Below are 14,095 nucleotides of genomic sequence, written 5' to 3'. Positions count from 1 at the left end.
ACAAACTATGTATAAGGCTGTTCGTGTATATTTCTAGTATTTTTTTTCTTTTTTCAATTTTATGCTAATTTATGATCCAATAGAGTTACAAAAAAAGATTGAATCATAAATAATGCACTTTATTCAATTTGATACAAGTTTGTACACGGTGTGAGGCCATTTCATGTTGCTCGTTCAAAATTAACGACAATTACGATGAGAGAGCAAAAAAATGTATATATGTATTAGACGGTCTTATTGTCATTAGTCAAAACGAGTTTTGAAGCGTCGTGCATGTGTGCATTTCGGACCTGAGGTTGATTTTCTAATTGGCATAAATTCGAAAATAAATGTATATACATACCTAAAAATGTTTCGATTCGTCGTAGTTGTGATACCGGATCTTCAATCAATTGGTCACCATTTACAACTAAAAGCTGTTCACGTGAAAATACCTCGAGCCATCGATGCATGTGCAAATGGTACATTGATATGGTTAATGGTCGATACGCTTCATTAACGGTGCCGTTCGGAAGTATGGCCAATTCTTCGAATGTTCTGTTTATATGGATGTTTGTACAGCAGCAAATGATGGCAAAATGTTACGGTAGCAGTGGTGGAGGTGGCAGCGGCGTATGATGATGATGATGTCGATATTGGTATCCATATGATGTTTTCATTTGTCAAGTTTTTGGGTGAGCATTTGCATTTTTCGAATAGACATCGAAAAATTGTGTAGCCGGAAATGAAATACGGTTATGAATGGTTCCATAACGTGTGTACCCAAAAACCAAATGACCAAAAGATGTAATTCGATTTCCAATTAAAGCGTCCCCCATCGTCGTATTGATGGTAGCGTACATTTAACGGTAATTCAATCAATTCATCCAGCGCAGTGAATACAACAGGCCAGCAGAGACACGCAACGTACCGAAAAAGGAAGTAAAACAAACAAGTAACAAAATTAGAAGTTGAACTTTTCTCCAAATATTCACGTGGGATTCAACTGGAACAATTTAACGAGATGGGGTGATGATAATATACATATAAAACACCAATGCCAACATATAAACTGGCATCGATGCATCCCAAATCGATTTTTGTCGATTTGAATGCTTTGCGAAACAAAACGAGAAGAAAGGAAATTCTTTCTTCGAATTTTAAAACAATTGTGTCACAAATGACTTCCACTCTCTCTCTTTCTCTCTCTCTCTCTCTCTCTCTCTATCTCTCTCTCCAATCACATACATGATACTTCGTACTTACTTTGAAGCAGCGCTTAGCAACGGCGTTGACGATGTCACTGACATTGGCACCGATGATTGTTGCTGTTGTTGCGTTATTGGTGGCTGTTGTGGAAGAGTTGCAGTCGCCGCATGACTTCGTAGCTGTGTATAATCTGATATTGCTCTCGTCACTGGTTCTCTAACGATCAGTAACAATTTTATTGTGGCATTCATTGCTCTAACACGTTCAGGTACCTACAAAAGTTTGGCGAAAATATTTTGTTTTTGTTAAAAATGCATGAGAATATTGAAAATGGAATTCAAATAAAAAATACATGCGATATACACATCGGAAAGATGGAAAATTAACATAAAAAAGAGAGGGTGGCATACGGAGAACAAAAAAAAAGACAGCATGTTGTAGCACGACACGAAAATTCGGGAAAATCCATGTCGAAAATGCACAAAATTCAACATGACGACTGCTTAACTACAGCATGTATTTGCATTTCGAACATCGAAATACCATCGACGCGCCTCACCAGAATTTTGAAAGCCATACCAAACAAAAGAGAAAAAAAATATGCATGTTTGCATCGAAAACTAAAATAAACTATGCTATTGAATGCGGTTGTTAAATTTCCAGCTGCTGCTCTGCCACTGCTCTATGGCTGCTCTATTTGGTTTGCAGCAATTTATTCTCTTAGCTTCAACCACTAACACTCGTTCAACCCATCGATAGAAGTCAAACGTACAGCAGTCGCATAATTATGGTTTTTTCGTTGCTTTTTCACATTAAACCATTCTGTACATTACTTCAAAATTGACGGTTTTTTACGACGATTATTATTTCCTTTTTTTTCATTTTGTTCTCATTCTCTTATATATGTATTTTTTTTGTATATGTCTCAAATGAAGCATGCAATCGCGTTCGTATAATTTTTCAACGAGTAGTCTTTTTTTTTTATTTTTTGTCGACGTTTTTGTTCCTTTGTTGGGGTTATTTTTTGTTTGTTTAAAATTTTAACGTAATTTATTCTATCCGAACTATCTGGAAATTGGTATTCTTTACACCAGAGCTTAATTTGACTGAAGTTTTTTCCATCAGCTTTCGAAAAAGTCTAATATTCATTCCGGATATATTTTTTTGAAGCAAAAGTGATTGGACAAACTATGATTTTGACGCAAAAAAAAACTCATAATAGCCGGAAAAAATAAAAGCAAAAAGTTTTTAATACAATCAAGATCTTGTTTCACTCGATATTCCCATTTATAAATAAGTGAAAAAAAGTTCTTGGAATTAATTATTGTGTTTTTTTCAGAAATGCATCCGATGCAGATCAAGATTTCAAATTATATTTTCCTTTCCGTTTTGTTTTTAAATTTTATTTAAATCAATTATGTTTATTTCTGCTATTCGTCCGTCGAATGCCATTTGAAGTGCATCTGATCAACACGATTGACGAAAACATTAAAAAAAATCGGAGAAAAATCTATTATCCATATCTAGACACGAAATTCTGAACACATGATGCTGGCCACTGTTCAGTGAACATGAACACAATTCAACACGAGCAAAATGTTATACATTTTTGCTTTGCTTTTTTTGTGTTAAATGCAGATCTCATGCTCTTCGAGCGACTTTTATGCTCCAAAACTGTAATTGCTTTCGTTGCTTTATTAACACAATAGAGCTAACCATTTACATAGCGCCATTTTTTGTTCAACTAAAAATTATTTTGATTTTGAATCAAGTGCTATTTTAGCGCTTCATTCCCCGTACTTGCTTCATTCCATGCAGAATTTTCTCATTTTTACAGTTGTTATTGTTGATGTTATGTTGCTAGACGTACCACCAACAAGCTTGATTTGTTGCATGCTGTAAGATATACCGTCCAGCCAATGCCATGAACACAACTAAATGCACTAACGCTTTTATGGTGTCAGTCACATGCATAAACGACGAACAACAACACCAAAAAAAAGAAACATTATAAAAATAATAAAAAGACGAGAGAGCAAAAAATCATAATGCATTTTCGAGAAAATGAAAAGAGTTGCCAATGGTGGTGTATGAGCGCTTTTATTCACGTTAACATCAGACATTATAATGAGATATTTTCAGCCAGATGAATCAGCTCAGCCAGATATCGTCAGGAGCTGAAATTTAGTGAAAACAATTGGAGTGATTGTTATGGTTATAATTACACTTACATTGCTACAATCACTATAACAATCACTTTAATTGTTTTCACTCCATTTCAGCTCCTGACGATATCTGGCTGAGCTGATTCATCTGGCTGAAAATATCTCATTATAATGTCTGGTTAACATTTCCAAAGTTGTGATAAGTGAGAAAAACGAAATACGCCACTATTCTCTGTTGCGACATTATATATTCTGTCGAAGTGAGCGGAGGAGATGGGTGCGATTTTTAGAATTTTGTCGGTTTCAAATAAAATGTCAGTGAGCTCACGTCGAGCACACCGTGTCTCTTGCTGTGTATTATTGCGAAAATATTTCACATCTTTTTTACAAACACCACCATTCATATACTCAAACTGCAATCGCATCACAATCACTTATTGTTTCGGTTTTATTATTTCAACATGAAGTTTTCCATATTATTTTTCCATTCACTTTGCTCTAATTTTCAGCAAAGCAATTTTAAGTGCATTTTGAAATTCGAATGGTTCACCTTTCTCTGGAGGCGCACGTGAATGCGAATGATCGACGGAAATGTGTCAAGAAGTTGAATATGTTCGATGTCAAATCAATAAATTGCAGTGAACGGGAATTCAACCAAAATCAAATAATGGCCCCGCCACGTCAACCCTCAACTAAAGTAAAAGATCATGTTCTCTCTGTGTGCGCTTAAATATATTCTATCTTGCTCTCTCTCTCTTTCTCAAGCCCGCAATCCCTCTCGCTCACTCTTTCTGTGTTGCATTTTTTATTTTATTTTCATTTCGTGCACATTGATATTTTGGTGCAATATCTCTTTCAATTTTTCAAATAGCAACAGTAGTAGCATTGGCAGTCGCAACATCCAAATAGACAATTAAATTGAGTTACTAGCATTTCATAGACCATCAATATTATTTTCGTATCCACTTTTCGTAAATTCAAACTGCATTGCACACGCTCGCGCATATTCGTTGTACATAACAATGATTTGAACGAAAAACATCGTAAAAAAGATGCGATTTTCACATCAATGTACTTCCATTCCATTTCGATTTGAGTATCGAATGTTTGACATTAATTGGAAATATAAGAAAGTATCTCCAAAATTTTAATGCGTTTTCATCATTCGTTCGATGTGCGCATTGTGCACGTTTGAATGTGACATTATTGTTTCCTTTTTGGTTCACTTGGAAAGTTGTACTGCCATAACACGTAATCATTTCACATAAATGTTATGGCCGAACAAACAAACATTTTACATTTAACTTTCGACTCTCTTTTTTTTGGCTGTTTCCTTTCTATGTACAAATCAAATAAAAGAGCGGAAAATGAGAAGAAGTCGGTGAAAAAAAGCGCCGTTTATTTATTTTGATGCAATCATATTTTGATGAAAAATATTTGAAAATTCATAAATCTGGTAAAAAAATGTAATATCGATAAAATAAAACAAAATATTGGATCATCGTTTTCCATATCTTATGCACACATCTCCGCCAATGATTCATAAATTTTGTGGAATTGTGTGTACGGTGTGTATAAAGTATATATGAAATGTTCATTTTGCGGGCCCGAAAAATGTTGGGCGCAGAATGGCGCTTCTTTTTGGTGTACGCACGCATTGTCGTTGGTGAACAGAAAACCGAAAGAACGACGATTTAATACACAATAAAAGCTTCAATAAATTTTCCTTATCAAAATCACCGGAAATACATGAAAAACTCTATTGAAGCTACTCGCATTCGCAACGCATTCAAACGCAATGGATTTGAGTTAATTTCCCTGTAGGCTTTCACCTTAAGAACTTTATGCAATGAGAGAACACATACAAAAAAGAAGAAGAAAAAAACAACTCAGCCCATACACACTCTTACAAAAACGAAAAGATGCCATATTAAACGTGCAAACGTTGATGTGATGCGTAAATGAAACGCGATGAATTCAAATACGCATTTGATTTTGTCGTTTGTGGGTTATTCACAGCAAAATTATACAATATCACCTGTTTCACTATAGTAACATGTTTATACATACGTCAAAAATCTCATTTCATATTTCTTCGTCTGGTTTTTGTGCTATGCTTTTATAAGAGATCATCCCATGATATTTATTCATCATTATCTCGATTGTATTTATTTTTTTTTCTTCGAATTATTCTCGCAAAAGAAACAACGAACAAAAAAAATAGCATCAAAATAAGCCGATTACATTGTAAGCTGGAAAATGATGTGAAAGAATGTATTGCGCTATTTCGTTGAAATACACATTTTTAATGCAATTTGCTGGATTGTCATGGAAATTCGGCGAATGGAGAATTTTAATGAAAACTATGACTTTGGCATTCCGACATTAGTGAAAACGTGTAAACTATAAATCTGACACGGAAATATGGAAAGCTCCGATGTTGTGAGCAAAGCCAAATCTGTTTGAGAAAACAACACGGCGCCATATTTGATTACATTTTGGCATTTTAAAATAAACAGCTCTTCCTTTTTGTGTCTGTATAGTTCTTTTTTTTTTTAAATCAGAATGCATTCATTTTCTCTTTTTCTTTTGTATCTATGCCCCATACGAAAGTCATGTTCCCTTGTTCAACACCGGTGGAAACAACAAAATTCGCTTCCGCGTACACTGTTGTTTGTCGCTTGTGTGCAATGGCCAAGTGTTGAATACATAAACACCATACCATATCTTTACCGCAAAGTTCGAAATGGATTTTCGGTTCGAATATGCCAGCATCCATGCGCTGCAATAACCAAAAATTCAATTTCGATTTCAACCATCCAGCACATATAGCATATAATTAGTATGCATTTTATTTACACCTGCAAAATGCAAATTATTTATTCAAAAGTTTGAATTAAGTCGGGCAATTTCATTTTAGCTTCGGTTGAATATTGTTTTTTTTTTTCTTACACGATTCACAGCATTTAATTGCAGGTATTAAAAGTAAAATTTTCATTTGATTTGGCGAAAATGGAAAATTTACTCGAAAAAATTCCGCTCGACAACAATATTTGTAAATAATTCAGACAATACCTTTCGAAAAGTTAATCAAGAGTCATCAAAAGGTACAAATATTTGTTGTAACGAGAATTCGGACGTTTGTTTTGATAATTTTATTTGTAAAGAATTCGGAAATTATTAAATAATGCGCTGTATAAAAAAACATCCCAAAAAGAGGAAATGATTTTCATCATTGGTGGCAACATTCTGTTTACATTTTCGGTTGCGCAAATTGATTTGAAACATTAATTTTCATTTAAATAAATGAGGATCACATGTACGTATAAAAATCCCGCTGTGCCAATATAAAGACGTTACCTCAAATACCGGAACATCAACGACAACACTTGGATTACGATTCATTTGTGGCTTTTCACACACAAGCGGTTGCCTTTATAATCCATAAAAATGCATGATTATTTTTTGGTCAATCGAATTTCTTTCTCTCAAACTAATGACACCAAAATTTCACCACAAATTAAACCATTAATAATGCATCGAAATCCGACCACTAGAAAAGAAAACAGCCTTAATGAATATAGGCACTTTGATTCGTGTCGATTATTTTTACAAAAACTGAATGAATGAACACAGAAAATAAAGAGTACTTTTTTGGACCATTCTTTCCTCTCTCTCTCTCTCTCTCTCTCTCTCTCTCTCTCTCTTCCTTTTTCAAAACTTGGCTATATGATTAGTAAGAGTACTACTGCCAAAGAATTATTCATCCGGCTCGGCTTAATGAATTTTTTATAGCTCGTGTGATTAACACCGATGGATATAATGTTGAATTTTTCATTATGCGTTACTCAAAGTACGCACATTTGATAATGGCGTATGGTGGAGATTCACATAACACATTAAATGTTACGTAAAACTTTTCGAACTGAATACATTTTCCGTTAATGGCACATGGTGGGCGTCACACTTTTTTCTATTACCCACTTATTGCGCAATAATGATTTCAAAAAAGATATTGATCATGGAATTTCAATAAATGAAATATACTTTTATTTGTACGTTCGTAATTTTTTTTATGTATTCTTATTTTTCAGACAATAAAAAATCTTTAAGCAGTAAATATAATTAGAACGCTGAATTTGATCGAACGGAAGAAATAGTATCGTTTGATTTAAATTTTTTAAACATTCGAATAGTGCAAAAAAAAACAGAGACTTCGTATCAAATGACTTCGACATTTTTCAAAACAAATGAAAGTTACATTAGTCTAAATCAATTTCTGGATCCAGATTAGTTTAATCGTACTCGCTGAAAAATGTATCCGAAATAGATTTTTTTTCGTTCTTTAATAAAATACAAAAAGATTCAAAAGGTAAAGTCATTAAAGTGTTTTCATTGAATAGAAAACTCAAAATGTTGAACAACATTTAAATGGAAAATAAAAAGTTTTTTGCGATTTTAATTAATGCATTCCGTGTAACGATTTTCTGTAAATACTTTTTACTGACAACTCATTGGTTGAAATAAGCCAAAAAAAGTCATCAAATGTCATTCAAATCGGAGTAAATTATATTCGAATCTAAAAATAGTTTATTTTATCAAAAAAAATCTTCATCAAACCGATTCGGAAAAGTTGAATCATTAAGCGTTTAAAAGTGAACGCTCAATTGATTCACTTTTTTAAATGGCTCCGTTAGAAATGAGCAAAAAATTTATCCTGTATTCTATGTATGAATGTACTATATTCTAATTGGAGATAACATCAATGCGAATATTGGAAATGCAATGAGCATGATGAGCAATTCTTTCGAAATACATCTCAATAAATTAAATACTTATTTATAAATTGCCATCCGTGAAACTTTATTCTTCATAATTTACGATCTTGTAAGAACTTCTGGTTTCTTCACCAATGCAATGTTTAATAAGTTTGAGTTGAAATCAATGTCTAATCATCTTGTAATCTTTTAATTTAACGAGTGTTTGTGAACAACACTTACATTCTATCGCAAGAAAAAATCAATTAATATTGCATGAGTTTGGGTAGATTTGGTTAGCGCAGCTTATTCGAAACTCAATGAAATAATAATGTGCAAAATATATAAACATATATATATATATATATATATATGTGTAACTCTAAATTGGTTTCAATTTGATATAGCAAAACCCAATTCTACATTCAATTTGCCATCGTGAATATACATTCGGTATCGATATTGTATACGTCCTCAAGGAATTTCCGATAAAAACGTTTGGGATTTTTACAGAAAAAAGAAACGTGCCGAAAGACGCATTAGAAGCATTATTGTTATCAATTTAGCTGTGAGCGTAAGAAAACTTTTTCTTGCAACAAAGCCCAAATTTGCACAGCCGTACGCGCTCCGTACAATGATAAAATGGAATTCAATCGATTCGAGCTAGAGTAAGAGAGACCGAGAAAGTGGTGTAGTGCATTGAGATAAAAGCATTTTAAGTCGCATTCTTTTAAATGTTCAGTGTACATCATACTTTCCGTGTGAAGTTTGAGAATGTATGCATTGGTTTTCAAAATCTCAAATGTTGACGTTTCTCATCCGAAATATTTTAATGGTTTAATTTTTAACTTTTCTAATTTGGTAACATCATATTCTAATAGCATATCATGAACAAAACTAAAGAAATTTATTTAGATGTTTTTTTTATCTGTTGAAGCATATAAACAACGGCAACAGCAACTAAACATATTGGTTTACCGTCGGTTTTCAAAACAATTTTGTTAAATTCATGTAGATGCATCTGGCTGTAGCCAAAGACCAGACATTATAATGAGATATTTTCAGCCAGATGAATCAGTTCAGCCAGATATCGTCAGGAGCTGAAATGGCGTGAAAACAATAAAAGTGATCGTTATAGTGGTTGTAACAATTTGAATGTAATTATAACCATAACAATCACTTCTATTGTGTACACTAAATTTCAGCTCCTGACGATATCTGGCTGAAAATATCTCATTATAATGTCTGCCAAAGACGGAAAAATGAGGTAAAATGTTTTTCACACTCTTATTCGTAATTTATTACCGTTGTCTATGCTAAGAACGATTTCAATGGCATTATTCGATTGGTTTATCAGCCTTGTCGTAAATTACGTCCATGATAAAATGTCATTTTAATTGGACTTGACTGCTGAGTGAAATATTTAACCTACACCCATGCGCTACTACTTTTGAAACAAAATATCAGTTCAATTATCGTCGGCATCCGGTTCCGGTTGGTGTGATTTTTGCCATCGACTTTATATACGAAATCGTAAATGTAAATCAATTTCAAAATTGAGTAGGAAATATTTAGGTAATTATTATCACATGCTAAACGTTGGTGCCAGACATACACGCCTATTTTTTTTAAAAAGTACACAAAAAACCGGTTAGTACTGGCAATCGATCTAATATCGAAAATACAGTGTGTCGAAACTTTGACACTCGCATGGCAAGTGAAATGCATTGTTACGCGTTAAAATGGACATATATTTGCAAGCATTACACTCTGCCGTGAAAATAAAACCCATTGAAATGCTGTGCATTTGAAAGACGAACAAAAAAAAGCACAAGAAATCGACCAAACTACAATTTTACTACATTAGCGAATCCCATTAACCGTATTGAGATGGTCATGTTTAAGCGTTTACGATTACTCAAATGAACATAAAGCTTTCAACGCTATAGTTAGTCGTTTAGTTTTCAAAAGTTCGAATGAGATTGGCTCCTCTAACCGAATCGGTTCGAATTTTTATTTTTCCATGTGGAGCATGTTTAGAGCGTTTGCTTGTAACTTTGATCAAATTTATTACGTTTATTTACACAATGCAATAGCAACAATGCCCATAAATATGAACGATACGCCGAAAACACAGAGAAAGATACGAACGATTCCACATCGTATGCATTACATAGTGTTCACCATAACGGAAATTGCATATTATGGGAAATATGCGATTGGTGTGTGTGTGTGTGCCATTCCGCAAATATTTAGAGCAACCAAGAAAATTCTTGGACCCGATGTATGTATCTATGCAATATATGTGTGTACGACAAAATGGCAATGAAATGCGGAAGATTTGAGAAACGAATGGAAGGCGAGACAGAGCAAAGGATAAACGGATTTTGGTAAATATGTGCTATCGGATGTGAGTATTCAACATGAATGGCGAACGTGCCAAAGCTTAAAATTAACACAAATATCCAAAGAAGAGCACACAACCTCTCCCGATAACGGTAAATTGATCGAAGCCATCGATAGCTTTTGCAATAATCCCCATCGTTGCTGTTCCTCTGAAATCTTCAACGACTTATTTTTTGTTGTTTTTGGTTCGGTTTCTGCAAGTGAAATAATCTGAAGGTTGCAACTTTGTCGCAGAGTACAGGTAATATTGAACTTTTTCGTTGAATAGCATTATTACCGCAGACGTATTGATTCTGTTTTTCGATGTACATTATGCTAGCCCTCCCTCCAACGTTGGTGCTTTCTTGACGTTATCTTTTAAAAATAACTGATTGTTTTCGCAACAATATAAAGCGACAAAAACAATAACACGTATTTTTAATGTAAACAATAGAAGAGTTTGAATGTCACGAATAGCTCTTACTACTTGTATTTATGCGAATGTAATACGCAATATTGGCACTACTCCCTATCAAAAACAGTTACAGTTTTTCTTCGCACAGAAGTGTGACAGTCAACATCTTTGGCCAGCAATTGGCGACGAATCATCCTTTTCGTGAAAATGTCAACCAATTTCAACTTTGTGCCATTTTCCAAAGGCAGTCTTTTCTTCGGCACACACAAAATTACATCTTTTAATGTATACACTAACTGATGGTAAAATTGTTATCAACGGAATCAAAGATTCTAAAGTTGGCTCTGCAGGGAGTGTAATTTAAAAAAAAGACCAAAAATTCAAAGAAAATCGAAGAATTTTCGTCACTGACCATACGTCCTCAGCAGGGGTCCGAGGGGTCCGTTTACCCCCCTGACGAAGTGTTACCCCTTGAAAGTTTTCAAAGAATTCTTTCAATTTGCTACGGATTTTGGCCAAAAAAGTGAGAACCTTTTTTTTGCTCCACAGTTTTTTTTAATGTAAGAAAAATTCTTTCAATTTGCTAGGGATTTTCGCCAAAAAAGTGAAGAGCAAAAAAACGAAAAAAGTACACTTTTCGCAAAATACACTTCACTTTTTTTTGCTTACTCCTCTCGATTTTTTTCAATTAACAGCCTCCCCCTTAAATTTTTCCCTTGAGGACGTATGTCACTGACAAAAGTGATGAGCTAAAAAAATGGCTTCACTTTCAAATAGACGAAACTTTTTCACAATTTGTGAGAGGGAATTTTCAAATCCACTATTCTGGGGTGCGAATCAGAAGCTTTGAATAAAATTGCCAATTTATTACTACATTGAATTTGGGATACTCATTGTGACATTTGACATAGAACTGAGACGCGTGATTCAATTTACTATGAAAATTACAAATCCAAGTAGGAGATCAGGTTAAAACACTGGTACTATGTATTTTATTCCAATTAATTTTTGAAGCAGCTCAGGACCACTTAAGGCTTTAAGCTATGTACATTTTGCAACGCATAACATTTTTCTCATCTCAATGGATGGATGGTCCCTAAATTTCGGCAAGTTGCATTGAACATTTTTGGTTTTCGATTATTGTTTGAGTCCATTCTTCACGTCAATGTTTATAGACTGTTATTTCTGCTCGTGTTGACACATTTGATTTATTGTCTGTATTGCGAATGCTGTCATGATACGCATGAATGAACGTATCGCCATCATCGGTCGATATTCTACGTATAGAAATCGATGTTGATATTTTTGGCTTGATTTTTTTCTCACATTTTATGCTACATATGAGAGTTGAAAATGCATTGAAAAGAAAAACACATACGCCATAGCAGAAGTAACCGCGACCAATCTATTTCATGCTCAACGGCCTATAAGGTAGCATTTCTCGTTTGACCAAAACTGAAACAATTGTTTGATATATATATATATATAATCGACGCATATACAGAGATATGGGATCATTTGGTGATGGCAGATGAAGTCGGGACAACATTCGTTTCAATTCTTTGTATCCTGACCATTGTCTCGGATAATTATTTGGTTCGTGACATGAATTAAGTCATTGAAAATGATTTATCATCTTGCCTAACAATTCGATTGATACATTTTGCCTGTGGACCCGATGATTTCACACACACACACATACATGTACATTTTGCTCTTATATTTCATGACATGTTCACTACCTATGATTTCAGACCGTACACAATTTTTTTCTTGCTTCATTGCATTACGATTTTACATTCAACTAGCTTTGACTGTTACCGTCATCGTTTCCATCATCTCCACTACAATGGCCAATGGTCATTCACAAACGACTTTCAATCGATCTTCAAATATCATCATCATTATCACTTCGTAATCAAAGTATCATTTTATGATGTACTTAATACAATGTGTCCGATGCCAAATATGTATCAAATATTCATTGCATGCTCAAAGCAAACGTGCTCAAAAGTGAAAAGCATCGATGTTGTTTTACAGACTTCTTAACACGTAGAGGAATTGTCCTCTATTCACAATTATATTCATCATTCCTACAAAACGTTCTTTTATTTGCGAAAGATGCGATTGAAGAAACTTAAAACGATGAACGCCTCAAAAACTATACTTTCAATTTATGAGGAAGTAAGTATAACTTTTACAATATTTCACATCAAATTTGTGTAAGTTACAACACAAAATCAGCTTTTTTCACGCTTCAATGGCAACTTTATTTCAAAATTCATTTTATTTGCAAAATTCAATAAAATAACAATTTAAAAAAAATGTCATTTTTAAAAACAATGTCCTCCACAACTTCACTTTGGTGTTTTTCTAATATGAACTAAACTATATGATACCAACGACTTATTTTTTTGAGTCATCATTTATCATTGGTATAGAGCCAACTAAAAGTGTTCACACTTCACATACTAAATAAAGTATTATGCAATCTAGCTAATCTTATTCTGGATTGAAATAGATTTTCGAAACACGTGTTGAATTTAGCGATGTGAATGGACGCACACTTTTTTCTTCTTTGAAATAAAATATTTTCCATGCACAAAAAAAAAGAAACGAAAAAAAGCAAATCGTGAAAATAATGAACGTTTTTTTTTCTTCTGTAGTCGAATGTAACTGCATATCTGATGACAATGATATATTATTTTTCGTTATTCAGTTTGGTTTTGTCATATTCAACGAAATCTTTCGATCGAATGCAAAATGTTTTTATCATTACTCTTTCGACAATATCGTTATTCTCGCACAGACATAAAATATGTGTGCATAAAGTGTTCAAGTCCAGTTATTTGAGTGAAAATCGTTCAAACGATTTTCAAATGGTTATGTGTTGGTCATTTATTTGTGACAATGTATTAAATTGTTATTTTGCATACAAAATCAATAAAGAGTCGTTAGGAGTGTTTGACATGCTTTTTTTTCTTCATATTTTATTGAACCGAACGAACAACGGCCACTTTCAATTGGTTTTTATGTTGCGTGACTGCTCGCATAAAATAATTGAAGAGCAACAGTGTGAGAGAGCAGACGAACGTGGGAAATAAAAAAAAGAACAATAATTACAATAATAAATTAAAAATAGCTGAACAAATATTGAATACATTGGTGTGTTCAGTTAAGTAGAC

The 14,095-nt window shown here is 33.6% G+C and overlaps 1 protein-coding gene across 1 annotated transcript in view; it reads right to left on the bottom strand.

Moving 5' to 3' along the window:
* LOC116345078 (heparan sulfate glucosamine 3-O-sulfotransferase 5) overlaps window positions 1-14,095 on the bottom strand; it is a 77,193-nt gene that overhangs the window by 5,322 nt on the left and 57,776 nt on the right. Inside the window, exons 7-8 of the mRNA XM_031774124.1 lie at window positions 1,246-1,460; window positions 344-537 (exon numbers count right to left, since the gene is read on the bottom strand). Of these exons, the coding sequence (XP_031629984.1) occupies window positions 344-537; window positions 1,246-1,460 (409 nt within the window). The remainder of the gene's footprint in view (window positions 1-343; window positions 538-1,245; window positions 1,461-14,095) is intronic.

Source organism: Contarinia nasturtii, unplaced genomic scaffold (assembly GCF_009176525.2).
Source record: "Contarinia nasturtii isolate CC-2019 unplaced genomic scaffold, AAFC_CNas_1.1 Cnas_scaffold_1240, whole genome shotgun sequence".
Lineage (NCBI taxonomy): Eukaryota > Metazoa > Arthropoda > Insecta > Diptera > Cecidomyiidae > Contarinia > Contarinia nasturtii.
Note: the sequence above shows the minus strand (reverse complement) of the source record. Positions and strands in the feature narration are given on the sequence as shown.